The sequence below is a fragment of the Mesoplodon bidens genome (assembly GCF_964165515.1).
Source record: "Mesoplodon bidens genome assembly, chromosome: 6".
Classification (NCBI taxonomy): Eukaryota; Metazoa; Chordata; class Mammalia; order Artiodactyla; family Ziphiidae; genus Mesoplodon; species Mesoplodon bidens.
Genome location: NC_138162.1, coordinates 6021730 through 6048313, shown reverse-complemented (window position 1 = coordinate 6048313; position 26584 = coordinate 6021730). Strand labels below are relative to the sequence as shown.

The window sequence follows — 26584 nt, the reverse complement described above, 5'->3', positions numbered from 1 at the left end:
CCCTACCTTCTCTAGCCTCAGGCTGACCTGTTCCCCTCCCCACATACCTTAGGTGGCTGCAGAATGGCCGCCCAGCCGAGGAGCTGGCCGGGGTGCAGCTGACCTCGCAGGGGACCACACTGCACATCGACCACGTGGAGCTGGACCACGCGGGCCTCTTCGCCTGCCAGGCCACCAATGAAGCGGGCACTGCAGGGGCTGAAGTGGAGTTGTCTGTGCACGGTGAGGGCGGCTTGGGGTTCTGGGGCAATGACAGCCCGAGATGCCGCGGTGGGTGAAGCCAGCCTGACAGACATGGGAAGGGCATGGAGCTGGTCTTCTCTGGACAGCATTTCTGGTCTGGACTTCCCAGCTCCCCAAAGAGACACAAGTGTGAGAGTGTGGTCTCAGGTGCTCACCACACTTGTCTACAAGCCTTCGATCCCCTGCCCAGCCTCCCCCCGACCCCGGCTTGCTCTCTTTATGCTGACCACGCTGAACTTCATTCAACTGTTTAAATACGTTGGCTTTCTTACCTCCAGTCCTGCAAATGCTGTTCCCTCTGCCTGGAACGTTCTTCCTCTTTGCCTGATTAGCTCCTCCCTATCTTTCAGGTCTGTCCTAAAAAAACACCCCTTCCTCCAGGAAGCCCTCCTTGATTCCACCATGGTTATAATCTGCACTGCCCAGCCTCTCGTGGCCATAGCCCCCCACCTACTGTATTGGGATTTCTCATTTGGCTGTTCATCTCCACTGCCCAGCTTGGGAGCTCTGAGGGCAGCACAGAACTTTCTCTGCTGTGTCCCTGTGCACAGTGCAGTGTGGGACACAGAGTAGATGCTCAGTGCACATATGGATGGATAATGGATGGGTGGATGATGGATGGATGGATGATGGATGGATGGATGATGAATGGGAGAATTTGAAAGGGAAAGACTAGCTCTGCCGGCTCTCAGTCTTGCGCTCTTTCCCCTAAGGCCAGGTGTCTGGAGGGTTGAGTGGGGGGAGGCTAGAGGCCAGCCCTGCAAGGCCACTCCCTCCCTCCCCAGGCATTGAAGAGGTTTCTGGGTGCCCACTGCACCCCTCCTGACCTTGACTGGGCCTCCCTGCCTCTCCCTCTGCCCAGAGTTCCCATCGGTGGTCATAGTTGGGGGTGAGAACATCACAGCCCCTTTCCTGCAGCCTGTGACCCTCCAATGTGCAGGGACTGGGGTACCTACCCCAAGCCTCCGCTGGTGGAAGGATGGTGTGGCCCTGGCAGCCTCGGGGGGGAACCTGCAGGTACGTGCAAGGGCCCCAGGGCTGGCAGGCCGACCTTGCACAGGGGGAGGGGCTGCTTTTTAGCGGCCCCGGGGAGCCCAAGCGGAACTCTGGCAGCCTGGGGGCAGGACAAACAGAGTCCACTCATCCTAGAAATGCTCAGTGGACCTTGGGGTACTGGGCCTGAAGAGGGAAGGGAGCCCTAAGCCTAGTCCAGGTCCCCGGAGTTTGAGCTCCCAGGGGGAGAAAATGGGGGGAGGGGAGTATCCCCAAGACCAGAGGGATCCCCTGGAATCTGAACGTGTGGCTCAGAACTCCACCCGGAACCAAGCTTGTGCCCGTGCCTCACTTCTCCTGCGCTGGGGTCAACAGCAGCCTGGCCACTTGCCCTGTCCCAGTGTTGCTCTGACCCCAGGCCCCGCCCACATCCTGGCACACACCTGCCGTTCCTCCTCTCCACCAGATCGAGAAGGTGGACCTGAGGGACGAAGGCATCTACACTTGTGCTGCCACTAATCAGGCTGGGGAGAGCAGGAGGGACGTGGCGCTCAAGGTGTTGGGTGAGGACGTGGGTGGGGGCGGAGCCTGCACCTGGGGTGGCGGGTGACTGAGTGCCCGCAGGGCTGCCGTGGGGGGTTGGGGACGGCTGGGGGCTCTAAAATTAATGTCACGTACTTAACTGTAGAAGTAGAAAATCATTTGCTCTGTGGTCACTTTTGGTGGCTTTCCACCGGATTTTCAGTGGACAGCCTTGTTCTCATTCATATTTATCTTTGCTTGTTCTGTTCATTTGGGGGCTCATTTAGGTCCTTGTGTATATGGGCAAATCCTGGCCCTTGTCATTCGTCCTGACTGTCTGGGGTCCACCTCCCCAGCGTGCCTGATGCTGGCTGTTCCTGGGGGGTCGGGCGCCAGGGTCAGCCTTGTTGCCCAGCCCCCCTTGGGAAGGCTGGGGAGGGGCACTGGGGAGGCCGAGATGAGCCACCCAGAGCCTGTACCCCTCCAAGCCAGGCCTCTCCTCGTCTCCCCTAGTGCCCCCCAATATCGAGCCAGGCCTGGTCAAAAAGGCAGTGCTGGAAAATGCCTCCGTATACTTGGAGTGTCTGGCTTCAGGCGTACCCCCTCCTGGTAAGTAAGACCCCTCCTCTTGGCTGAAAGCCACCTCCAGCCAACCCCAGTTCCCCATCCAAAGAGGCGGGGCAGTGCCGCAGGCACTGCTCTGGCTGTGCACAAAGCAGGATGAGATCAGCAGGCCTTCTCCCTCCCTCCCCAGCGTTCCCCTCTTCCTTGTCAACAGCTGTTTATGCAATGCCCATTACATGCCAGTCACTGCCAGGGCCCAGAGCCTTTGCACTGGTGTCTGAAACAAACCTGCCGGGTTTCTGCTGAGTTTGTGGCTTCACGGGGCTGCCCCGGGGCTGGCGGTGAGAACCAGGACCTCCATCTGGGCCTCTTCTCTAGACCAGCAGTTGAGCAAAGGTCTGGGAGCTAGGGCTAGGTGTGGGTGCCCGGCAGACAGGATGGGCCCAGGAAGGGGGTCCGTTTCCTGTCCCCCATCTGAACCAGGTCAACCCTGCTTTGCCTGGGGTGGTGAGCCCTGGAGGTATTTGCCCTCTGCCATGGGGAAACCCTCTTCTGGGATGGACCCTGGCAGGAGGTAAGGAAGTTGAAGATACAGTCGGTCATTACTAATTTATTTATTATCTCTTTATTAACTTTATTTTTAAATTGAAGTATATTGGTTTACAATGTTGTGTTAATTTCTGCTGTACAGCAAAGTGATTCAGTTATACATACATACATATATATATATACATATATATATATATATATATATATATACCTTCTTTTTTTATATGCTTTTCCATTATGGTTTATCATAGGATATTGAATATAGTTCTCTGTGTTATACAGTAGAACCTTGTTGTTTATCCATTCTATATATGATAGCTTACATCTGCTGACCCCAACCCTCCCACTCCGCCCCTCCCCCCACCCCCTTTCCCTTAGCAACCACCAGTCTGTTCTCTATGTCCACGAGTCTGTTTTGTAGATAGGTTCATTTGTGTCATATTTTAGATTCCACATATAAGTGATATCATATGGTATTTGTCTTTCTCTTTCTTACTTCACTTAGTATGATAATCTCTGGTTCCATCCATGTTGCTGCAAATGGCATTATTTTGTTCTTTTTTATGGCTGAGTAGTATTCCGTTCTATATATGTGCCACATCTTCTCTATCCATTCATCTGTTGATGGACATTTAGGTTGTTCCCATGTCTTGACTATTGTGAATAGTGCTGCTATGAACATGGGGGTGCATGTAGCTTTTTATAATTGGTCCATATTAATGAGGCTGCTGTTTTGGGGTATACCATGTTCTCCTCTAAAGATCTCCCTCATGGGTGGTCTCCTGGCAGGGGGAGGACATGAGGGGCTGGGCTGACTTTGACTCTCCTTGCTGCTGGCTGCCCCAGCCTGCATCCCTCTCTGCCTTCGGTTCCATCTCAGACAACGCTGCCCTGTTCTGCCCCGCCCCGCTTCCTGGAGAACACTGGCTTTCTCCGGTGCCTGAGATAAAGGCACACCATGTGGCCACCCAGGAAGCCTCTCCTGGATGCCCATGACACAGGGCACAGTCTGAAGGGCTGGCAGGGACCCTTTCATCTCTCTTCTCTTCACCAGATGTCTCCTGGTTCAAGGGCCACCAGCCTGTCTCTGCCCAGGAGGGAGTGACGGTGTCAGCTGATGGGAGAGTTCTCCTCATTGAGCGAGCCCGGTTTTCTGATGCTGGGAGCTACCGCTGTGTGGCTTCCAACGTGGCAGGCAGCACAGAGCTGCAGTATGGCCTACGGGTCAATGGTGAGCTGCCCTGAGACTAAAGGGATCCTTGTCCCCAAAGTTGTCTTGCATCCATTTGTCCCTCAGTCTGTTCATCCATCTGTCATCCGTCCATCCTTCCTTCCATCCATCACCCATTCATCCATCCTTCCTTTCATTCATCTTTCCTTCCTTCCATCCATGGATAATTTATCCATCCATCCTTCCTTCCATCCATCATCCAGTCATCCATCCTTCCTTTCATTCATCTTTCCTTCCTTCCATCCATGGATAATTTATCCATCCATTCTTCTATCCATGCATGGAATCACCCAACTGTTCTTCCACGGATCCAACCATCCATCCAGTCCTCTGCCTATCCACCCATCATCCATCCATCTAACCATCCATTTAGTCAAACATCAATTCCTCCATCTACTGAGCACAGGCGTACCTCAGAGATCCTGCAGGTTCATTCAGTTCCAGACCACCACAAGAAAGCGAATATCAAAATAAAGCAAGTCACATGAATGTTTTGGTTTCCCATTGCATAGAAAAGTTCTGTTTACACTATACTGTAGTCTAGTAACTGTGCAGTAGCATTATGTCTAAAGAAAGTACAGACGTTAATTAAAAAGTATTTTATTGCTAAAACATGCTAACCATCATCTGAGCCTTTGGTGAGCCGTAGTAGCAACAACAAAGATCACTGTTCACAGATCGCTCTAACAGATAGAACGGTAAGGGAAAAGTTTGAAATATTGCGAGAATTACCAAAATGTGACACAGAGACAAGAAGTGACCCAGTGCTGCTGGAAAAATGGCACCGATAGACTTGCTCAAGGCAGGGTTGCCACAAACCTTCAGCTTGTAAAAAACACAACATCTGCAAAGTGCAGTGAGGTGGAGCATAATAAAACGAGGTGCACCTGTACGTGCTCTGGGCAGACCCTGGGGCTGCAGCGCTGACCAAGACGGACCCAGGAGCTTTCAGTCTAGTGGAGGATATTGGATACTTACCCAAAGTACTGTTTCATGACAATTGTGATAAGAGCTAGGAAAAGTGAGGTACAACTGAATGCCTGGAACTGAGGCGCTGACCTGGCCTGGGGGGGTCCCAGGAGGCATCTTTGAGAGCTGGATGCCTAAACGGAGACCATGTGCAAAATGCTAAGGCTATAGAGAATTTGAGAAACTGAAAGGAGGCTGGGGGCTTGGAGCTTATAGAACAGTGAGAGGAGGGGCCAGGGTGGTGCTGGGGAGCAGATGGAGGCTGGAAAGATTGGGTCTTTATCCTGAGAGCAGGGGGTAGGTAGCTGGACACAAGGCTGGGACCCTGAGTGTCATGGCTCATGCCTCCCAGATACAACTGAATCTTCTGACCATTTTCTGCCCACGAGGGGCTGTCTGTAGGCTGATACCTCTGAGTTGGAAAGAAAAACCTGCCCAGGGATTCTCAACCCTGGCTACCCCTACACCATCCCCCTGATAATGGCCTCATGCTGAGCAGAAGGCCCAAGTTCAGGTGCTGCTTGTGCCAGTTCCTAGCTGGTCAGCCCTGGGCAGGTGACGTCCCTCTCTGAGCCTCAGTTTCCCGTCTGTGGCAGCCTCATGGTGGGGTTGGAAGGGTGAGATGAGCAACCTCAAGGACCGTGGAGTGCTGCGCCCATGTTGGGAGTGGCTGTTCCTAAGCTTCTGTTTGTGGCCGTGTGCTCCCGTGCGGGTACCCAGCCAGGGGCCCTGCCTGCTTCACCCCCAGCGGGGCTCAGCCTGTGCCCTGTGCCGCCCTCACCTTGCAGTGCCTCCCCGCATCACTCTGCCACCCAGCCTGCCAGGCCCCGTGATGCTCCACACCCCGGTTCGGCTGACCTGCAACGCCACGGGAGCCCCCAGCCCCATGCTGATGTGGCTGAAGGATGGAAACCCCGTGTCCACGGCAGGGACCTCCGGCCTCCAGGTCAGTGGGGGTGGGCGGTCCTGACTCGCCTCCCGGGTGCCGCAGTAGGTGCTGGGAGCAGAGGTCAGGGCCTGGGAGTGCCGAGGGGAGAGGGCAACAGTGATGGCCTGGGATGGTCGGCTGGAGGGAGGAAGAGGAGCTGCTGAACGGAGTCTAGAGCCAGGTGGTTTCCAGAAACATAATGCACACCACCAAGGTGAACCGAATATGTAATCTAAAAATTTCTAGTAGCTGCATTAGGATGAATGAAAAGAAACAGGTGAAACCAATGTTAATAATGCATGTTAAGGACTTCCCTGGTGGTCCAGTGGTTAGGACTCCTGGCTTCCACTGCAGGGGGCACGGGTTTGATCCCTGGTTGGGGAAACTAAGATCCCAAAAGCCTCATAACGCGGCATAAATAAATAAATAAAAGTGTCCTTTGGCTACTTTATTTATTTATTTATAAATAAATAAAAAGTGAATACTAAAAAAAACCTGCTGTATAAAAAAATACATTTTAGTTCACCCAGTATATCCAAAAAGTATCATTGCATCACGTGATCATTATAAAAAATCATTAACCAGACATTTTACATTCTCCTTTTTGTACAGACTCTTTGAAATCAGTTGTGCATCTTACACCTGGGGACCAGCCCTATTTCAAGGGCTCCCTAGCCATAGCCCTACTGCAGGGGACTTTCTCAGGACCGATGTTATTCCCCACCAGCCAGCAGAGGTCCTGAGGCCTGGGTAGAGCTCGAGGTTCCTCTGCATTGTGGCGGGCCCCGGGGGTCTGGGACAAGCTGCCCGCTGTGCCTGCTAGCAGGACCTGACCTCATGTGGACTTCCTTCTGGGCCACAGGTCTTCCCTGGGGGCCGGGTCCTCACGCTGGCCAGTGCCCGGGCTTCCGACTCTGGCAGCTACTCCTGCGTGGCTGTGAATGCAGTGGGCGAGGACCGCCGGGACGTCATCCTGCATGTCCACAGTGAGTGTCAGGCCCTGGACTTTGCCGGGTGCAGGCCGGCGGCTCAAGAAGGCGGGGCTGGGGCATCCCCGGGGGTTGGATGTGGGAGGTCTGGCCTGAGACTGTGTCTGCCTTCATGTAGGGGTCAGTTGGACCCCCAGAGCCCTCTCCTAGAGTGTGAGCTCCCCTGTTGTGGACAGGTGGGCGGGTGGGCCCTTTCCTCAGTGGTAACATCTGGTACAACTAAAGTACAAAATCATATTCAGGATATTGATGTTGTTATAATGCACCATCCTATTCAGGTTTGGGGGCCTCCTCTAAAGGTCATCATGGGGAGGACAAGAGGGCTGCAGCTCAGGGGGTGGGCCCTCATCCTAATGGTGACTTCCCATCCCTGGTGTTTGCTCCTGGCTGCTGAGACAGCCCCTGCCCCGCCCCCTCCCGCAGTGCCCCCAAGCATCCTTGGAGAAGAGCTGAATGTGTCCGTCGTGGCCAACGAGTCAGTGGCCCTGGAGTGCCAGAGCCACGCTGTGCCCCCTCCCGTGCTGAGCTGGCGGAAGGACGGCCGCCCCCTGGAGCCCCGGCCTGGCATCCGCCTCTCCGCAGACAAGGCCTTGCTGGAGGTGTGCGGCCTCCCAGGCCACCAAGGGGGCCCCCACTGTGAGCAGAGCTGAACCCTGAACAGGGCGGGCAGAGGTGCCCCCGTGAGCCTCAGTTCAGCTCACTGTGACCTGCAGACCCCTCCAGTCACAGGACCCAGCAGAGCTGCTTCCAGCCAAACAGGGATGGAGAGCGAAGCCCCAGGACTGAGCCCTCAGTGGCGGGGGGTGGGGGGGTGCACTTCCCTCAGGACCCCCACGAGTTTTTCACTCCTTGTTCGAAAGTCTCCTTGCCTTTGGGCATTTAAGGCCCTTCGTCTGGCCCAGCAAGGCAGGGGTTAATTAGGGTCAGGGACTCTGGAGTCACAGCCTGGATTTAAATTTTAGCTCCACCTCCTCCCGGGTCGTTGGGGGGTCATGTTCTGACCACCCTGGCCTCCGCTCTCTCACCTGTGAGCACCTGGTGCCTTTCTTCTGGGGTGGCTGGGAGAGTCCTAGAGAATGCCTGTGAGGCCCCAACAGCTCGTCCATGTCAGCTGGGGGAAGGGACGTACCTCTCCAAGGCGCAGGGAGAACCCTCCACTCCAGCCTGTTCTTGCTTCTCCCACCCCTCTACATCTTGTGATACGATCATTCCCAACTCTGAGCCCCTCTGTTTGGTTTCCTCTGCCTGGAATACCGCCCCCTCCTTCCCTTCATTCTACCAAGCCACAGCCTAGCTCCCTCACCCACCTAGGTCAGGATCTGACCCCTGAGGACAGGGTCCCCTCCGCCTCCTCCTTGGAACAGGACTGGGCTGTGGATGTGAAGTGGGGTGAGGCTGGCAGGGCCGCCATTTGTGCCCAGTCCATGTCAGGCCACCAAGGCCCTGGCTTCCAGAAACTTCCCAGTACAAGAGACGCAGCAGGTGCTACCACTGCTCTGTGGTTCCGGGTGGGAGGGGGGACTCAGCAACGTAAAGTGACATGCCCAAGGTCACACAGTCTGTCCGGGGGTAATCCCATCTGTGCCGCCCCTGCTGATGGGTTGTTTTTGCTCTCGGCCAGGTGGACAGAGCCGGGGTGGCGGACGCAGGCCGCTATACCTGCGAGGCGAAGAACCAGGCAGGCTGCTCGGAGAAACACTACAACCTGAATGTCTGGGGTGAGGGTCTCCTGGGCTGGGCTGGGGTCCCTCCCCCTGCCCCTAGGAGGGCTGGCTCTCAAGCCCTGGGGTTGGGGCTGCCTTGAGTGGGTTCTAGGACAGAGCCCTCCTCCACCCCACCCTCTCCTCCCCGGGGTCCCTTTCTTATCCCAGCCCTCAACTTCCTGCCCACCTCACCTCCTCTCTTTTACTCAGTCCCTCCAGTGTTCCCCTCACCAGAGCCTCGCACCCTGACTGTAACCGAGGGGCGCCCCGCCAGGCTGTCCTGCGAATGTCGGGGCATCCCCTTCCCCAAGATCTCCTGGAGGAAGGACGGTAGGATGGCTGACCTCGCCCAGCCCTACCCTCATTGCCCCATCCAAGGAGGCTGCTCCCTGCCCTTGCTGGGTGCCCCCATTCTTGTTGAGTTGGAGGTGGGTGGGCTTACAGCCCTAGGGGGTGTGGGTGCTGGTTACAGAAGGCCCTGCAGCCCCTCCTCAGCCAACGAGAGCTGGATTGATCCTCAGGCCTCACTTCAGATGTCTCTTCTTCCAGGAAGCCCTCCCTGACTTCCACCCCAGTCTAGGCCTCCTTGACGCCACCCCTGTATGTTAGCTCTTCATATTACCCACCTTAGTCCTTCAATGTCTGCTCCTCCATGAGCCCGTGAGCCCTGGGAGGCACTGTCTGGGAATTCAGCAGTGGCTAAGACAGTGCCCGGTACAAAACAGGTGCTCAATAAATATTTGGAATTCATTCATTTAACCAGTATTTGTTGAGAGCCTCTCTGTGCCAGGCCCCATTCTAGGTGCTGGATGTACGGCAGTGGATTGGGGCAGTCAGGTAATAAATGAGAAGTTAGTATAGGCATACCTCGTTTTATTGTGCTTTGCTTTACTGAGTTTCACAGATGTCGTGTTTTTTATAAATTGAAGGTTTATGGCAACCCTGCCTCCAGCAAGTCTATTGGTACCATTTTCCCAACATTTTCCAGCATTTGCTCACTTTGGGTCTCTGTCACATTTTGATAATTCTCCCAATATTTATAACTTTTTCATTATTATAATTATGTTTGTTATGGTGGTCTGTGATTAGTGATCTTTGATATTACTATTGAAAAAAGATTATGGCTTGCTGAAGGCTCAGATGATGGTTAGCATTTTAAAGTATTTTTCATTAAGTTATGTACGTTGTGTTTTTAAACGTAATAGTGCACACTTAATAGACTAAACATAATATTTATATGTACTGGGAAACCAAAAAATCACGTGACTCGCTTTATTTCGATATTTGCTTTTTGCGTTGGTCTGGAACCGAACCTATGATATCTCCGAGGTATGCCTGTAAATGACTTAATACCTGACATGATAAGTGCTATGGAGAGAAATAAAATCCAGGAAAGGGGAGAAGTTGTGAAGGGGGAGGGAGGTGGGATTTGCAATTTTAAGTTGGGTGGCCAGGGATATTTGACCAAGCAGATGTGGAGAAGGTGAGGGATGAGCATGAGGATATTGTAGGGAAAAGCATTCCAGGCAGAGGTGATGGCAGGTGCAAAGGCCCTGGGGCAGGGATGAACCAAGCTTGTTTGAAGAACAGCAAAGAGGCCAGTGGGGTTGGAGCAGATTCAGCAAGGGGACGGTAGCAGGAGATGGTCACCTGTGCGATGGGGGTGGACCAAAGGCTGTAAGGATCTCAACTTTTACCTTGAGCGAGGTGGGGCTTCTGTAGGGGTCTGATTTGTACTCTAGATGGTTCCTACCAGCATGATGAGAATAGAGCATTGGGAGCAAGGGTGGGAGCAGCGTGGCCAGTGAGGGGGCTCCTGCAGGGACTCTGGGCAAGATATGCTGGCACTTGGACTAGGTGGGTATCCATGAGGTGTTGGAAGGGGGCCATAGTCTGGATGCATTTCAAAGGTGGTGCTGGCCGGATTTTCTGACGGCTGGGATAGGGGGCTAAGGAGAAGGAGGAGTCGGGGATGAATTTTGGCCTGGCAGTCAGGAGAGTGATTCTGCCATCACCCAGATGGAGAGGCTGCAAGGGCAGGTCTGGGGGAGCAGATAGGGAGTTCAGGGCATTTAATTTTGAGATCTGTTAGACATCCAACAAGTTGGCAAGTGGGCAGTCAGACATAGGTGTCTGGAGCTCAGAAGAGAGGTCTGGATTAGAATAAATCCAAAAGTGACAAGACAAGTCGAGATCACCAGGGGAGAGAGCATGGACAGAGAATAGAATGTAAGAGCGAGGAAGAATGTCATGTGGCCACCTAGTCTCCTCCCCCTGCTGGGACACATGCTGATGGATGGCCAGAGCCCAGAGGGCCGCTCTGCTGTGAACAGGCGCAGGATATTGGAAGTTAGCGTTTAATCCAGTGCCTCTTGGTTTACAAAATCCTTCCCTGCATCGGGGTTTCCTTGCTGCCAGGTGTGCCAGCTGCTTGGTTTCCCTCCCCCATCTCTGTAGCTAGACGGATGGGTCATTCATTCGATAGCCTTCACTGAGCGCTATTATATGCCAGGCCCCAGAGAACCTCTAAGGATCCCAGGGGGAAAGGGAGTCAGGGTCTGCCCTCCAGGACAGCCCACGCCAGGGCAGGATTCAGACATGCCACCAGCAGGCTTGTCTGTGTTGGGGAGAGGCTCAGTGTTATGGGAGCTCAGAGTGGGTTCCAGGATCAGATTTGGTGCTCAGGGAAGGCTTCCTGGTGGAGGTGACATCTAAGTGGGCACCTGACGCATGAGCAGGAGCTGGCCAGGATGGATGGGAGGACAAGTGTTCGAGGTGGAAGGACCAAGGACCAGGGGCTTCATTCTCATGCATCCAGGTCAGCCTCTGCCCATGGACGGGGCCGGCCTTGGGCAGGTGTCAGCTGTGGGGCGGCTGCTGTATCTAGCACAGGCCCAGCCGGCCCAGGAGGGAACGTACACCTGTGAGTGCAGCAACGTGGCCGGAAATAGCAGCCAGGACCAGCAGCTGGAGGTGCATGGTGAGTCAGGCTGGGATGACCCGAACCAGGCGGAAGGGGCCAGAAGGGGGCCAAAGGGTGGGCAGCCAGGTGCCCTGGCAGGGCAGACCTCACCCCAAAACCCAAGCAAAGACAAAACAGGGCTGATGAGAGCACTGGCCTGTTACCCCTTAGCTCTCTGGCGTTTCAGCTGCCCCCTACCCCCAGCCAGCTTCTTACAGCTCCAGACCTCAGCGTGAGAGAGGGGGCAGCGTGATCCTAAGAAGCCCCCAATGGTCCAGAGGGGGAAAAAACACAGCTTGAAACAGTTGGAAACTAAAGAAATGTAACATTGATATGAAGCTCCTGTACGTGATGGAAACATAAGTCTCCATCTACTTCTCCTGCCGGGATGAAATTAAATATCTCAACCTTGTAAAAATCATTCTAGAAAATAAAACCAAAAAAATGCTGTTCAGCATCCTGGGGAGAACCCCACCTGTGGAATAATCCCTCACCCTTGGCCAGTCCTAACAGCTGTTTCAGTTCTGGGAAGCCTCTGGTTTCTAAGGAAGGAAACCCCTCACAAATCTTCAGGGCTGTTCTGTGAGCTCACTGTCCAAACGGCAGGCCTTCCTGTGATTCACAGGGTGTGGGAGAGGGGGCCATGGGGTACTTCTCTGACCCCATTATAGAGGTGCAAAGTGGAGGCCCAGAGAGGTGAGGTCACCTGGCTGAGGTCACCTGGCTAAGGTCACACAGCCAGCGAGGGGCATGGAGGAACACAGGCCAAATGGAGGCGAGCCCAGAGCCTGGCATGTGGCGCGTGTTTGGTGCCCGGCGGCCCACGTTCCCTGACGTGCTTTCTCCCCATGCCAGTTCCCCCTCAGATCGCGGGCCCCCGAGAGCCCCACACACAGGTGTCCGTGGTCCAGGACGAGGAGGCCACTCTGGAATGCAACGCCACAGGGAAACCCCCGCCCAGGGTGACGTGGGAGCGGGACGGCGAGCCAGTGGGGGCCGAGCCTGGCCTGCGGCTGCAGAGCCAGGGTCAGAGGCTGCACGTGGAGCGGGCTCAGGCTGTCCACGCCGGGCGCTACAGCTGCGTGGCCGAGAACGTGGCCGGGAGGGCCGAGAGGAGGTTTTCACTCTCTGTGCTGGGTGAGGACTGGCGGCCTGCTGGAGGAGGGCAGGAAGGGAACCAGACTGGAGAAGGCAAGGCTGCTTCCGTCCCCAAGCTGTGCTCCTGGGGCCACCCCCTTGTCCTGCCAGGAGTCAGACCCCTCTGGGTAGGGCTCCTGTTGAGAGAAGCTGCAAACGCTGCTCCCAAAATCAGGATTGGCTCCAAATACCCCTCATTTCCCTCCCTCCCTGCCTCCCGTGTTTGCTGTTCCCCTTCTCTGTTGCGGGCATTCTTTATCCTGCATGACTCGTATGTGATGGGGGAATTCGGGGGTCCCCGAGAGATCAGGAAGATCCTGACCACTGTCCTGGGAAATCAGGGCAGCTTCCTGTAGGAGGTGACCTTTTAGCTGAAATGCAAAAGCTGAGTAGGGGTTCGTCGGGAGCCGGGGCGAGAGGAAGAGTGCCAGGCAGAGAGAATAGACTCTGTGGAGGGCTGGGGCACATTCACGGCAGCTAGAAGAGCCTTGTGATTCCAATCTCTTACCGAGCTCCTACTGCATGCCTCAGGGTGGAGGCAGGGAGTGAAGAGAGACAAGGAGGGAGAGGTGGGCAGGGGTCCTTTAGGGAGGACCCTCTCATGTCTCCATCGTTGCTGGGATCCCCAGCCTCGCCCACCTATCCCTGCCTGATAGGGTGTGGCTTCCTTTCTGAATGGAGCTCTGCTCTGTGGATTTAGGGACCCATCTGGTGTCCCCCTTTGCTCTAATTCCCGTCTCGTTTGCTCAGTCTTTGCTCCGTGCCAGGCTCTGTGCTAAGCGCTCTACACATGTCCTTGTCGAAATCTCCTGGCATTCCAATGAGGGGTCGGGGACACTGGGGCCCAAGCCTGACACCAAAGCCCAGCCCGTGGCCATCACTCACGCAGCTCTGATCTTGTCGCTTCTGCTCCTCAGGCTTCCCTGACTGGGGGGCGGGGGTCCTCGGCGAGGGCACTGGTGGGAAGCCAAGCAGGAGCGTACAGCCCCCGTCTGCATCCTGAATGCGGCTTCTTCTCTGTGTCTAGTGCCCCCAGAGCTCATTGGAGACTTGGACCCACTGACCAACGTCACGGCTGCCTTGCACAGCCCCTTGACATTGCTCTGCCAAGCCACAGGCATCCCACCTCCAGGGGTCCTCTGGTTCCGAGGGGAGGAACCCATCAGCCCTGGGGAGGACACCTACCTCTTGGCAGGTAAGGTGCCACTCAGGGGAGTATCTGGTTATCGGGTCTGGACCTCTACCTCTGTCCATCACATGCCTGTGACCTCTGATCCTGCACTGCCAGGCTTGGTTGGCATAACCGTTTTAGCTGTTGGTCCCCTGAGAGTGCACCCAAAAACACTGGTCAGGTGAGGTGCTCCAGGAAAAAAAAAAAATCAGATTTAAATAAGTTTGGAAAAGGCTTCCTGTTCTGCTCTCCTGGAGACGCACAGTGACCGTCTGTATAGTCAAGGTTCTGATAAGTCCTGCAGAAAACAATTCTCACGGCACCTATGAAACATAGCATGGAACCGTAACAAACTTTGGGAAATCTGATCTAAGCACTTTCCTTTGAATATTCATCTTCCTCACAAAGTTGGTTTGTGATGGTTCTTGCTGGAATACAAATGGGGAAACTGAGGCCCAAGAGGCAATATCCCATCAGAATCTTTCAGGGACTTCAAGGCCCCCTGAAGCTCAGCCTCAATGACCTGTCAGTTGTTCCGTGCAGCCAAAGCTGGGATGGTAAATAAGTTTCCCCTTGTGCACCACTTCTGAGCACTTGGTGGGGGCCGCCAGATTCAGTGTGATGATATGAATTCAGAGACTGCATCTGGGCCCAGCAGAAAGGAGAGTGGCGATCGATTAGTGATGTCTGCCCTGGGTGCAAGAATAGCAGTGATGATGTGTATCTGTCTTCCTTGGGCTGGTCTTAGGAGATCCTTGCATTCCTCTGAGAGGAGCCGGTTCACCTCTGAGAGGTCCTTGGGAGAAGGTGGCCTTTTACCAGGTCCATCAGAGTCGAATGAGGGTTCTGATCTGAGCCAGGACTACATAAACCGTTGCTGTCCTTTTAGCCCCAGCCAACCCACAGAAGAGAGGGTAGCCAGGTGACAGATCCTTCTTACTAGAACAGGGTCCTCAAGTTTACCCTGGTGTAGGTCTAATGTCCAGGGGGCTCCATCTATCTGTTTACCCTCCTGGGCCTCAGTTTACCCGTCTGAGGAATGGAACATTGTGGGAGGCAGACACCTATACCTCTAAATATAACGCCTGGCATGCTCCTCTTCCTGGCGGGCGGCCTGGGCTCAGCTTGGGAGAGAAGGCTGCTCATAGCTGTGCTTGGAGCCCACTCCCCCGCTCCCCAGGTGGCTGGATGCTGAAGATGACCCGGGCCCAGGAGCGAGACAGAGGCCTCTACTCGTGCCTGGCAAGCAACGAGGCTGGGGAGGTGCGGAGGAACTTCAGCGTTGAGGTCCTGGGTATGTCACCGCCCCATTCTCATGGGCACCCACCAATCCTTTCCCTCCGGCCTGGGAGCTTCTGAGGGTGGGGTCTGGCACCGGCAGGAGGGAGAAGCCAAGCCTTGTTTTCTTTGCCTCATCAGCAATCTCTTCTCTGAGGCTGCCATAGCACTTTCCAGAAACAGCTGGAACTAACCCCAGATGAAAGGGGGAAAAGATTTTCAATACCACCCAACTGCCTTCCTCTGATCAGGGCCTTCTCCCAGAGGCACTGATACTTCCCTCAGCCAGCTGCTGAGGGTTAGGGTTAGGGTTTATTAAACTCACAGCCCCATGGAGGCAGGCGTGAGGGGATGGGGAAATGGAAAGAGGTGCCAGGGGCCCTTAGCTTCCTGCTCCGTGGTTGTTCAGCATGGTCAGTTAGTGTCTGTCTTCCCTGCTTCTCCCAGTTCCTCCCAGTATCGAGAACGAGGACCTGGAGGAGGCAATCAAGGTTCCCGAGGGGCAGACGGCTCACCTGACGTGCAATGTCACGGGTAAGGGACACACGCAGTGAACTGGAAGAAGGGTGAGAGGCAGCTCCGAGAAGGAGGGGGTCCCCGGAGATCTGGGCTGCCTGCCCCCAGCTCTACTGCTCCCCACGTAGGGTCTCTCACCATCTTGGCCTTTGCACTCTCTGTGCCTCTGCCCCAAACACTCTTCCCTACTCCTCATCTGACTTCAGAGCTTAGCTTCCAGGACCCTCCACAAGGAGTCCTTGGCTGACCCTTTGGGCCCATGGGCTCCTACAGGTCCCAGTGCTCCCCTATCCCAGCGCTGACCACACTGGACCATAGTGGCCTTGTGATATCTGTGTACCCCAGCCAGGCTCTGAGCTCCTTGAGGACCAAGGGCTACTTTGTCACCATGATTCCCCCAGTGCCCAGCAGAGTAGGATCCCATTAATGCTTGTGGGCTGGGAGAGATGGATGGATGGATGGATGGACGGATGGATGGATGGATGGAAGGGATAACTTGCCTTTCTGTCCTGCCTGTCTGTACCAAGCCATTCCTGCCCACAACCTGGGTAAGGAAAAGGCAATCAAACCACATAGGGAAGGACCCAGGCCAGGCTTGGTGGCTGCTTCTGTGTCTTGCCCTGTTGCATGGGTCTGGACTAAGATGGAGAATTGATGTCCCCTGCCCCATCTTGGAGCGGCCTCTGACCTCTTGTTTGACCTGGTCAAAACCTGCTGAAGCATTTCACTTGCCTCTCCCCTCTGCATACAGGCCACCCACAGCCCAAGGTCACATGGTTCAAAGATGGCAGACCCCTGGCTGGCGGAGATGCCCACCGCATCTCTCCAGATGGAGCCCTCCTGCAGGTCCTCCAGGCCAACCTGTCTAGTGCAGGCCACTACTCCTGTATTGCGGCCAACGCCATAGGAGAGAAGACCAAACATTTCCAGCTTAGCGTCCTGGGTAAGTGCTAAGCCTCTTCTGGCCGCCATAGGTGCCAGCAGGCTGGTACCAAGGTGACCAGCTCTTTATAGACAACTTCCCACAAAGCACTTTACTATTTTTTCTTCCACGTCAACAACAACAAAAATAATAATAACAACCCTATTGGCTGAACATCTACCATGGGCCAGGCATTTGGACAGGCCTGATTAGTTGAATCTTTTCAACAACCCTAGGAGGTGGGAGATGTGCTTATCCCCATGTCACCAATGAAGCCCTGAGGCTTAGAGAGGTGACAAGACTCCAGGCCTCAGGGTCGGGGCTCACACCCAGGCAGTCAGTCTCCCAAGGGCTGTCAGCATGAACTGTCTCATTAGGAGACACAGGGGTCTAGAAGTTGAGAGGAGCACAGATCTGTTTCTTAAAATGCTGTTGGTAAAAGGGAGGGTCCCCAGTGAGAGCTGAAAGAGAAAATGTGGGGACCAATGAAAGCAGAGCTATTCTACCCAGCAGAGAGTAAAACTCCATCCCCACCTCTGCTCAGAGAGTGGTAAAAATTGGAACCACAAACAGAATTGATAAGGCTCTGGTTAAATGAGTAGATTCTGGATGTTAAGAGACTATTGGGGAAATTGAGGCACAGCTGACCAGCTTCCCCTATGGTATTGCTTAGTGATGGAGGAGCCTAGGCTCTGGGTCACCGAGGCCTGAATTCAAGTGTGGCCACACGGTGCGTGGTTCCTCCGAGCTTCAGTTTCCCCTCTGTGCGATGCAAGTAGCAAAAGCACCGAAGCCAAGCACCAGGGTCTGAGGCTTTTCTGGGTCCTTGGGCCCAGGGTGGGGGATCTCCGTTAACGACCACACTCCCTGCCCCACCGCAGTGGTTCCCACCATCCTGGGGGTGAGCAGGGACAGCGCGGATGAGGAGGTGACCGTGACCATCAACAACCCCATCTCTCTGATCTGCGAGGCGCTGGCCTTTCCCTCCCCCACCATCACCTGGATGAAGGATGGGGCCCCGTTTGAGGGCTTGAACAACATCCAGCTGCTCCCAGGTGATGCCCTCGGGGCGGGGAGGAGGGAGAGAGGGGGCAGGTGATGGGACATCGGGCTGGGTCAGAGGAAGGGAGCCTAAGTGAATGACTGGGGGTGACCCTGGCCGCTGCCCCCCGCCCCCCAAGCAGGCACCCACGGGCTGCAGATCCTGAATGCCCAGAAGGAAGATGCGGGCCAGTACACCTGCGTGGTCACCAATGAGCTTGGTGAGGCCATGAAGAACTACCACGTGGAAGTCCTCAGTGAGTCAGGGACCCTCCAGGGCACCAGTTGGGTGGGCAGGAGGCGGCCCGGGAACCCTAGGGCTGCTTTTGACACCCCAGACGCCTTCACATGGCTTGTCTCCTCTGGTGGTCACTGGCCAGCCAGGGCCGGCTCAGTCATTTTAGGGCCGAGGACCTAGGAGGAGGGAACCAGTGAGCTAGGACTTGGGCCACGTGGACGCCCAGAGCCACACCAGTCCTGGCTTCCTTCTGCCACTCACACTGTGATACAACCAGAGACCCCACAACTTGAGACCTGGTACCCCCAAGAGGGCTCCCAGAGGTCACCCCAGGAACCCCCCCACCTCAGACCTGACCTGTCCCGTAACCATCTCTCCCCAGGAGCGGGTGGGTTTCCAGAGCCCCTCCACTCTCAGAGAGCCAGCACCTCGTTTCTGGGACACACCCGGGACCAGGGGGAGCGCAGGGTCTCAGCACCTCTTCTGCTGGCCTGCTCCTCAGACTGCTTTGTGGTTTTCAGTTCCCCCTTCCATCTCCAAAGATGACCCCTCTGGGGAGGTCGGCGTGAAGGAAGTGAAGACCAAGGTCAATAGTACCTTGACCCTGGAGTGCGAGTGCTGGGCCACGCCCCCACCCACCATCAGCTGGTACAAAGACGGACAGGTGAGCCCAGGACCCCCTGGCGGCCTCAGGCTCTCAGTCTGGTCCCCCTCGTCTGCTTGGAAGCTTCCAGAAAAGGCAGTCAAGACATCAGGTCCCAGAGCTGGCCTGGGCCCTGCCCCGCCCTTTGTATTTTAATAAGAAATTCAACTCTTTATAGGAAACAAGTCTCACGAACATTAAACCCTATATTCACCCACTGAATTCTCTTCTAATTTTTAAGTTGTATGGATTTGATGTTACAAAATTGTCGGGGTGTTCTTATCACTTTATGTTGTATTCCAAAAATTGTGTGAAAATAGAAGTACACTCTTCTGGGGACTTTCGGCCCCTCGTTTCTTTTCTTTTTTTTTTTTTTTACATCTTTATTGGAGTATAATTGCTTTACAATGGTGTGTTTGTTTCTGCTTTACAACAAAGTGAATCAGTTATACATATACATATATTCCCATATCTCTTCCCTCTTGCGTCTCCCTCCCTCCCTGCCTCCCTATCCCACCCCTCTAGGTGGTCACAAAGCACCGAGCTGACCTCCCTGTGCTATGCGTCTGCCCCTTATTTCTGTTGTCTGTTTCCTCTCCTTCCATCCTCAGCCCGTGACCCCCAGCCAGCGTGTGCACATCCTTGGTGAAGGACAGCTACTCCAGATCCAGCCCACGCAGGTCTCGGATTCTGGGCGATACGTGTGCATGGCCACCAACGTGGTCGGTGAGGATGACCAGGACTTCAGCGTGCTCATCCAGGGTGTGTGGGGCCACAGGGAGGCGTGGGGCGGGGGCCAGTAGGATTGTGAGGCCGCATAGCTGGGGGTGGGGAGTCTCAGTGCTTCTGGGGTGGCCTGGCAGGAGGGCTCTGTTCTCATCGCTCTCTGCATGTCTGGCCCCCAAGCCCTTGGCCTGGGCTCTTTCATGAACTAACCTTGTGACAAGGACATCCTTGCCCCCCAGGCCTTGGTTTTACCTTTGTAAAATGTGGGTGATCAAATCAAGTGACCTTGAGGGCCCCCCAGTTCAAAAAGCCAGTGATCCAAGGCATACACTCTGGCTAACGCTTAGTATCTGGCATTCTCCTCTGAGAAATATCAGCATGTCACAAGACTGAGTCCATTAGACACGAGCTCCAGAGAGAGGAAACTTATCCTAGTGCCCGGCATAGTAGTTGCTCAGTAAACACTGGTTGAAGGAGTGAGTGAATTTAAAAACTGCCTTGACTGAAGAGATTGGCTCAAACGGTGGAATTTCTGTGCCTGTGGGGTGGGGGGGCTGGGACGGGAATCTCTTTGAGCAGAAGTTCATCCCCGTCCCTCAGCTGTGGGTCCTAATGGCTTTGTCCCCCACTCCCCAGTACCCCCCATGTTCCAGAAGGTGGGAGATGCCAGTGCAGCCTTTGAGACCTTGTCCCGGGAGGAAGAGGCCCGGGGTGGGGTGATGGAATACCGGGAGATCGTGGAGAACAACCCCGCCTACCTGTACTGTGACACCAACGCGGTCCCACCCCCGGAGCTCACCTGGTACAGGGAAGACCAGCCCCTCTCGGCCACAGATGGGGTGTCTGTTCTGCAAGGTAGGCCAGGGCTGCACAGAGAAGCAGGGCATTTGCAGGCAGGCACCAGGCTCACACCCACATCAGAGCTGGTCTCCTCTGCCTCTCTGTAAGTCCTTGAGCTCTCCTGTGTGCTGCTTGCTGTGTGACCCCGGGCAGGGCATATGACCACTCTGGACCTTAGCTGCCTTTTGTAAACCGGGGATAGAAGTTCTTTACCGGTTTGAAGGCAAGAATGGGGTCCCCTTCTGCCTCTGGTTTTTAGAACAGAGGTTCTCATCTCGGCCGTGCCCACCTCTGGGCTTCAACATCTGTAATGTCCTGGCCCCTTTCTCTGGAGGTGTGGCTGGCTCCTTTATTAAGATCTCGTGACCCCAAATGCTGAAGAATCTCTCAGTTGGCTCTGATGACCACCCAGAGTCCAAGCTCATGGCTTATGTGACCTTTTAAATTTCTTCTTACAACTTTAAATATTACTTTAAGGTTATTTAATTTTTGTAAACAACTGCTTTATTTCAGAATAGTTTTTTGTGGATGACTTTGAATTAAAAGGCTCCGGGGATGGGACTTAGAAATGCCTGGCTTCCCTAGGGTGGCCCACATCTGGGAGGTATTCGAGACACAGAGCCTGGATGGGGTCCTGCCGGGTCCTGCCAGGTCCTGCCTGGTCCTGCCAGGCTTGGGCCAGTTGTGGCGCTGTCCAGCAGAGGGGGATGACGTGGGTTACAGGATGAACAAGATCATTCCAGGGTTTGTACTTTGGTACTTGCAGAAGAAGGTGGCCCCTTGGAGGTCTGGGAGAGGCAATGCTTACGGAAAGCTCGATTGACCTCTTAACCTGGCACTGCCCTCTGACCTAGGGACACAGTGAGCTCAGTCACATGCTGATTGGCCTCTGACCCTGGCCACTGACCCCTAATCCTGGGTACACAGTGGTCAGTCACAGCTGACTTTAATTCTGGCCCTGATCACAGATTAACCTCATGTATCGAGTGACCCCTCCCCCAGCCATGGCCACTGCCTCCCCAGATCCCGGGTACTGTCTCCTGGCTCCACACATAATGAGCCCCTGGTTGTAACCCTGCTCACAGCCCACCACATCCTGGGTCAGAGATTCCCCCAACCCAGAGTCCTGAGCACACAGCGACCCTAGCCCAGCTTCCACTAGAGACCAGCTCCAGTCCCACAGATGCCAGGGTCCGGCCCTGGCTGGCTCTTGTGCACAGAGGGTCCCAGGTGCTGCCCCCCCTATTGCCCCCATGCCCAACCACTGCCGCCTCCTGAGAGCCTCTGCCGACATGTGCCAAGCTCTCTGCCCCTTCCCTCTGCCTTCATTGAGGAGCTGGGCTCAGCACTGCTGGGCACTCTTTGGGAGCCTCAGTTTTTCCATCTGTAAGATGGGCGTAGTAACAGCACACGGAGTCAGAGGCCAGGGAAATGCTCAGCCCAGGGCCTGGCACAGAGTAAGCCACTACTGCGCTTTATTTGATCCCCTTGACCTGTGACCTGAGCAGAGCAGGCGATTCTCTGCGTTTCACAGATGAGGTGGGGGAGCGGGAGTGGCCAGGGGGGACGTGATGTGTCCCAGGTCCCCCCCAGGGGGAAGAGCGGGTTTCCTTGCCCCAGCTCAGGCCTCTGTCCCCATGTCCCCGCAGGAGGCCGGGTCCTGCAGATCCCCCTGGTACGTGCGGAAGATGCCGGGAGGTACTCTTGCAAGGCCTCCAATGAGGTGGGCGAGGACTGGCTGCACTACCAGCTGCTGGTGCTGAGTGAGTGGCCCGGCCTGGGGGCGGGCGGGGGGCGGCATGGTCTCATGCCTCCAGGTCCCATGAGGGGCCCCCTCCCAAAGGGGGTCCGAGTAGAGAGGATGTTCAGTTCTACTGTACTCAGACGTTGGTAAGGTAGGGGTTACGAGCTTGGGCTCTAAAACCAGGCAGGACTGGATTCAAATTGCAAGTGAGCTGCTTCCTAGCTGTGTGACCTTGAGCAAATCACAGCCCTCTCTGTGCCCCAGATTCCTTAGCTGCGGCAGGGCCTGGGAGTACTTGGTGGGCAGGGGTCAAGGAGCCCCAGCCAGTGCCTGGCCCCAAGTGGTGTCCTTGCCTCCACGCCCGCCTCCCCCAGGACCTTTCCCAGGGAGGCTGCCCGCTCCTCACCCTTTTCTCCCCCCCACCCAGCCCCACCTGTGATCCTGGGTGCCACAGAGGAGCTGGTAGAGGAGGTGACTGTCAACGCCAGCAGCACCGTCAGCCTACAATGCCCAGCCCTGGGCAACCCTGTGCCCACCATCTCGTGGCTCCAGAACGGGCTGCCTTTCTCCCCAAGCCCGTGGCTGCAGGTCCTGGAGGACGGGCAAGTCTTGCAGGTCAGGGCGACCCCCTGCTTGGGCTAAAGGCAGCGGCTGCTGTGACTCAGTGCTGCTTGTCTGAGGACCAATGAGCTAACCACGCTCTGTGCCAAATGAGGCTCTTTGCCTGAAACCACGTTGGAGCCCCTGGGATTTAATTCCGCCCACCAGATAATCGTATGTGAGCAAGCTTGCTGGGCTACGCATGGCACCTGAAAAGGACGCACAGGCATGCCACGCTTGGAGCCCAGCACGGCATAGGGCAGCCTTCCTCGGGAATGCCACTGAACGCTTACAGAGCTGTGCCCAGCACCTAGGAGCTCAGGCAGCTCCTCGGCCACCCAGTGTCCAGACACAGCCCCACGGGACCCCTGGAGTCCAACACAGCACACAGCACCCTCCTCGGGGCTGGGGGAGGGGACTGTTGTCACCATCTAGTTTGCTACAGGGAATCACCCATCAGCTTCACGTCCCCCCCAGATGTCACAGAAAACCCTAGATGGCTGTGGGGTGAGCCCCTAAGCATTGCTCCATGTAGGCAAAGGTGGTCTTCTGAGGGGGCTGCTCCTGGTCCCTGCCGTGCCTGGAATGGGTGGGAGGAACCCTCACACTAGTTTCTGGTGGGACCCAGAGCCATCCGGCCGGTGGCGTGCACCCACAGGTGTCCACCGCAGAGGTGGCCGACGCTGCCAGCTACATGTGTGTGGCCGAGAACCCGGCGGGCTCCGCGGAGAAGCTCTTCACCCTCAGGGTGCAAGGTGAGCTGGGCCGAGCAGGAAGCCCCCTGGGTTCCCCAGGTGAGGAGGGGCTGGTGCTCTGGGTCTGCCCCACGTGCTCCGAGGACTCACCGTGCGGGCAGACACAGCGCCTCGGTCCTTCCAGTGTCCTGGGCTCTGGGCCTGTGCCAGCCGTACCCCAGGAGCGCATTTGGGGGACCCTGATCACTAGATAATTTTAAGCAGCTTCGGAGGCTGCCGGCAGAATGGCTCTTCTGAGGCCTTACAGCACCATGATTGCGCATTTACTGTGTACCTGGCGTGGGGCTGAGTACTCTCCCCGGGCTCGTAGCTGAGAGGTTAGCCCAATTTTAGGGCTGTGGAAACAGACTCAGAGATGTCACCCAGGGGGACTCTCCCCGCCCTGGAGTCGGCCCTCTCAGCCTCTGCATTCTTGTGACACATATACATCTCAGTGGCCATGAGCTGTGCCTCCAGCTGTGGGGCAGCTGTGGCCTCAGGGCGGAGGGAGGATGGTGTTACTCAAGGTCTAGGACTCAAACCTGAATTGATATTCTGGCTCGGCCACTGAGCAGCTGAGTGACCTTGGAAAAGTGTCTCTCCCTCTCTGATCTCTAAGCCCCCGTGTTTGCATCTGTAAGATGGTTATGACAGATAGGAGCTGCTGCACAGTGAGACTGGAAGCTCCAGGAGCTAGCGAAGGCCCCGTGTTTCACTCGGTGGCTGTCCGCTCCCTGCCGGTATGCGTTGTCATGTGTCTTTCTTTATCCTGGTGGCCGCGGGGACAGTTCCACCACGAATCGCGGGTCTGAACTCGGAGCAGGTCACCGCCATCCTCGACAGCAGCGTCTCCTTCCCATGCGAGGTCCACGCTCACCCAAGCCCCGAAGTCACGTGGTACAAGGACAGCCGGGCCCTCTCCATGGGAGAAGAAGTCTTCCTCCTGCCTGGTGAGTAAAATGAGGCTGGGGACCCAGCTCTGAGGCTCTGTGGGAAAGCAGAGCTGCCTCCCCAAACGTGGGACGGGACTGGATGTCGGGGAGGGCTTTAGGACTGTGGACGTGGGGTCTGGGGACTGGGGCCTGTTCGCTGGTGCCAGGGGCTATCTCCCCCACCCCTGGCAGGCACGCACACGCTGCAGCTGGCTCGGGCACAGCCATCGGACTCTGGAACGTACATGTGTGAGGCCCTCAATGCCGCCGGCCGAGACCAAAAGCTGGTGCAGCTTAGCGTGCTGGGTATGTCCTGTCTGTCCCCCCACCTGCACTGTCCCCCACTCCTTCAATCAGCCCTCACGCCCTCAGACAGCACAGCCAGGAGAGGGGCAGCCGGCCCTGGGGGAGCCTGGGATGCCCTGTGCCCTCTGCTGCAGTGGTATCTGGGGGGCATGGTGGTTAAGATCCTAGCGTTTGGACATACTTGGGTTTGAAACTCAGCTGTGCACTTATTTGCTCTGTGACCTTGCGCAAGTCACTTCCCCTCCCTGAGCCTTGGGTCTCTCATCTGTAAGGTGATGGTTGGTATAAGGGTAAGATGATGGTATGTGAGCCCTTAGCCCAGTGCCTGGTGCCCTGTGAGCTGTGAAGCTGAGGAGGGGCCAGCAGGATAACAGCCAGAGCTGGCCCAGGAAGGGCCCTTCCCAAGCCTGACGGATCACGAAGTTCTCCGCATGGAATCTTTTTGGGGGCTTCTGGTCTTCAGAATCCTCCTGGGGAAAGGCTGGCCCAAGATGTCATGAGCCAGCACTCCCTGGAGGGTTCTTTCAAGCCCTGGGGCAAGTTCATCCATTTGTGCCTGTTCACCTACTGTGCGCCCGGCACCATGCCAGGTCTTGTGGGCTCACAGCTGGGCTGGGAGCTTCTACATTGGTTTGCTGGAGGGACATGGGCCTGTGGACCCCCATGGAGGGCCCTAACCTAGCTGGGGCTTGCCCTGTGTAGGAAAGAGCCTAGGAGGGTTGTCATAACATCTCCCCCGACTGGGAGGCTGAACCCAGAGAGGGCAAGAGGCTTTTCCCAGGTCACCCAGCAGGCCCTTGGCATGCTGGCCTGGATTCTCTTCTTCCAGCTCCCTGGGTCTGTGCCATCCCCTGCGGCGGGGTCCACTGCGTGACCTTGTCTCTCCATAGGCTGTTAGACTGCGGCCGGGGCCAAGGAGGACACGGGGAAGGCCACGCCCCTCACTCAGCTCATCTCCTTCCCCAGTTCCCCCAACCTTCAAGCAGGCTTCCAGTGGCCCCCAGGATGTGGTCCTGGTGAAGGCGGGGGACAAGGCCGTCCTGAGCTGCGAGACCGACTCACTTCCCGAGCCAGCCGTGACCTGGCACAAGGACGGGCAGCCCCTGGTCCTGGCACAGAGGACCCAGGCTCTGCTGGGCGGGCAGAGGCTGGAGATCCAGGACACCCAGGTGAGATGTCTGGTGGTGCGGGCAGCCGTGAGCAGCCCTGGGAATGTCGCCTCCTGGTCCTGGTGAGCCGAGGGTGGGCGTGGGGGGCAGCTGGGTGGCAAGACGGGGGGCTGCTGCCTCCTTGGCCTGCAGGACCCCAATCCAAGGACATTAGTAGCGTCCGGGGCGGGAGACGTGGGAAGAGCGCGGGGCCCCGGATCCGGCTCCACACTGACTCACAGAGTCACTTTGAGCAGATCCGCCTGCCTGTTGCCCCAGAATCCAGAAGCCTTTCCAGGCCCCTCTGGTTATGATTCCCTGGGCGTCTGTTCCACCTGCCCACACCCCTCCCTGGTATGGATTAGACACTCACAAGTGTTCTTTGGATGAACATTTGCTGCTCCTCTGGAAATTCACCCGGGCTCCGTCTCCTGACTCAGCGCCGTCCCCACTGTGAGGGAACCTTCTCCTCCAGGCTCCACTGACAGACATGCAGCCCCAGGGAAGGGTGGGGTCTGGATCCTGTGCACTCACCTTGCATGGGCCCTCCTGCATCTTAAGGCTCTTGGGAAAGGCCAGAGGGTCCCATCTCCCCTTTGGCTTCCCAGGCAGGACCAGCATATTTGGGGAGTCCCTCCTGTGGAAAGTTCTGGGACCTGGATGTTTTTGGGGAGCCGTAGGGATCCCCACTGCAGCCACACACCGTCTTCATGTGCTCTTTCTGTCCCAGGTGTCGGATAAAGGTTTATACAGCTGTAGAGTCAACAATACAGCCGGGGAGGCCGTGCGGGCCTTCATCCTCACGGTCCAGGGTAAGCTGGGGACCAGGCTGCGAGCGTTGCTGTGGTACCCCTAGCAGCACAGGGAGTTGCCAAGGATGGGAGGGGCCATAGCTGGAAAGGGAAGGTGTGGCTAAGTGTCTAGGGCACAAGATCTGGAATTGAAAAGACCAGAA

At 56.1% G+C, this 26584-nt stretch overlaps 1 protein-coding gene across 1 annotated transcript in view; it reads left to right on the top strand.

Annotated features, from left to right (window-relative positions):
- The window catches only part of HMCN2 (hemicentin 2), a gene marked incomplete at its 5' end in the record, with an annotated part of 148901 nt that overhangs the window by 81913 nt on the left and 40404 nt on the right, over positions 1 to 26584 (top strand). The window contains 28 exons of the mRNA XM_081237656.1: positions 53 to 222; positions 1106 to 1260; positions 1703 to 1799; positions 2272 to 2367; positions 3926 to 4102; positions 5860 to 6017; positions 6862 to 6985; positions 7412 to 7587; positions 8610 to 8706; positions 8902 to 9021; positions 11510 to 11671; positions 12509 to 12790; positions 13818 to 13985; positions 15142 to 15255; positions 15687 to 15773; positions 16507 to 16698; positions 17559 to 17732; positions 17862 to 17975; positions 18478 to 18620; positions 19211 to 19361; positions 19962 to 20180; positions 21815 to 21928; positions 22337 to 22524; positions 23168 to 23264; positions 24032 to 24193; positions 24368 to 24481; positions 25448 to 25650; positions 26360 to 26441. Coding sequence (XP_081093782.1) covers positions 53 to 222; positions 1106 to 1260; positions 1703 to 1799; positions 2272 to 2367; positions 3926 to 4102; positions 5860 to 6017; positions 6862 to 6985; positions 7412 to 7587; positions 8610 to 8706; positions 8902 to 9021; positions 11510 to 11671; positions 12509 to 12790; positions 13818 to 13985; positions 15142 to 15255; positions 15687 to 15773; positions 16507 to 16698; positions 17559 to 17732; positions 17862 to 17975; positions 18478 to 18620; positions 19211 to 19361; positions 19962 to 20180; positions 21815 to 21928; positions 22337 to 22524; positions 23168 to 23264; positions 24032 to 24193; positions 24368 to 24481; positions 25448 to 25650; positions 26360 to 26441 — 4136 coding nt within the window. The remainder of the gene's footprint in view (positions 1 to 52; positions 223 to 1105; positions 1261 to 1702; positions 1800 to 2271; positions 2368 to 3925; positions 4103 to 5859; positions 6018 to 6861; positions 6986 to 7411; positions 7588 to 8609; positions 8707 to 8901; positions 9022 to 11509; positions 11672 to 12508; positions 12791 to 13817; positions 13986 to 15141; positions 15256 to 15686; positions 15774 to 16506; positions 16699 to 17558; positions 17733 to 17861; positions 17976 to 18477; positions 18621 to 19210; positions 19362 to 19961; positions 20181 to 21814; positions 21929 to 22336; positions 22525 to 23167; positions 23265 to 24031; positions 24194 to 24367; positions 24482 to 25447; positions 25651 to 26359; positions 26442 to 26584) is intronic.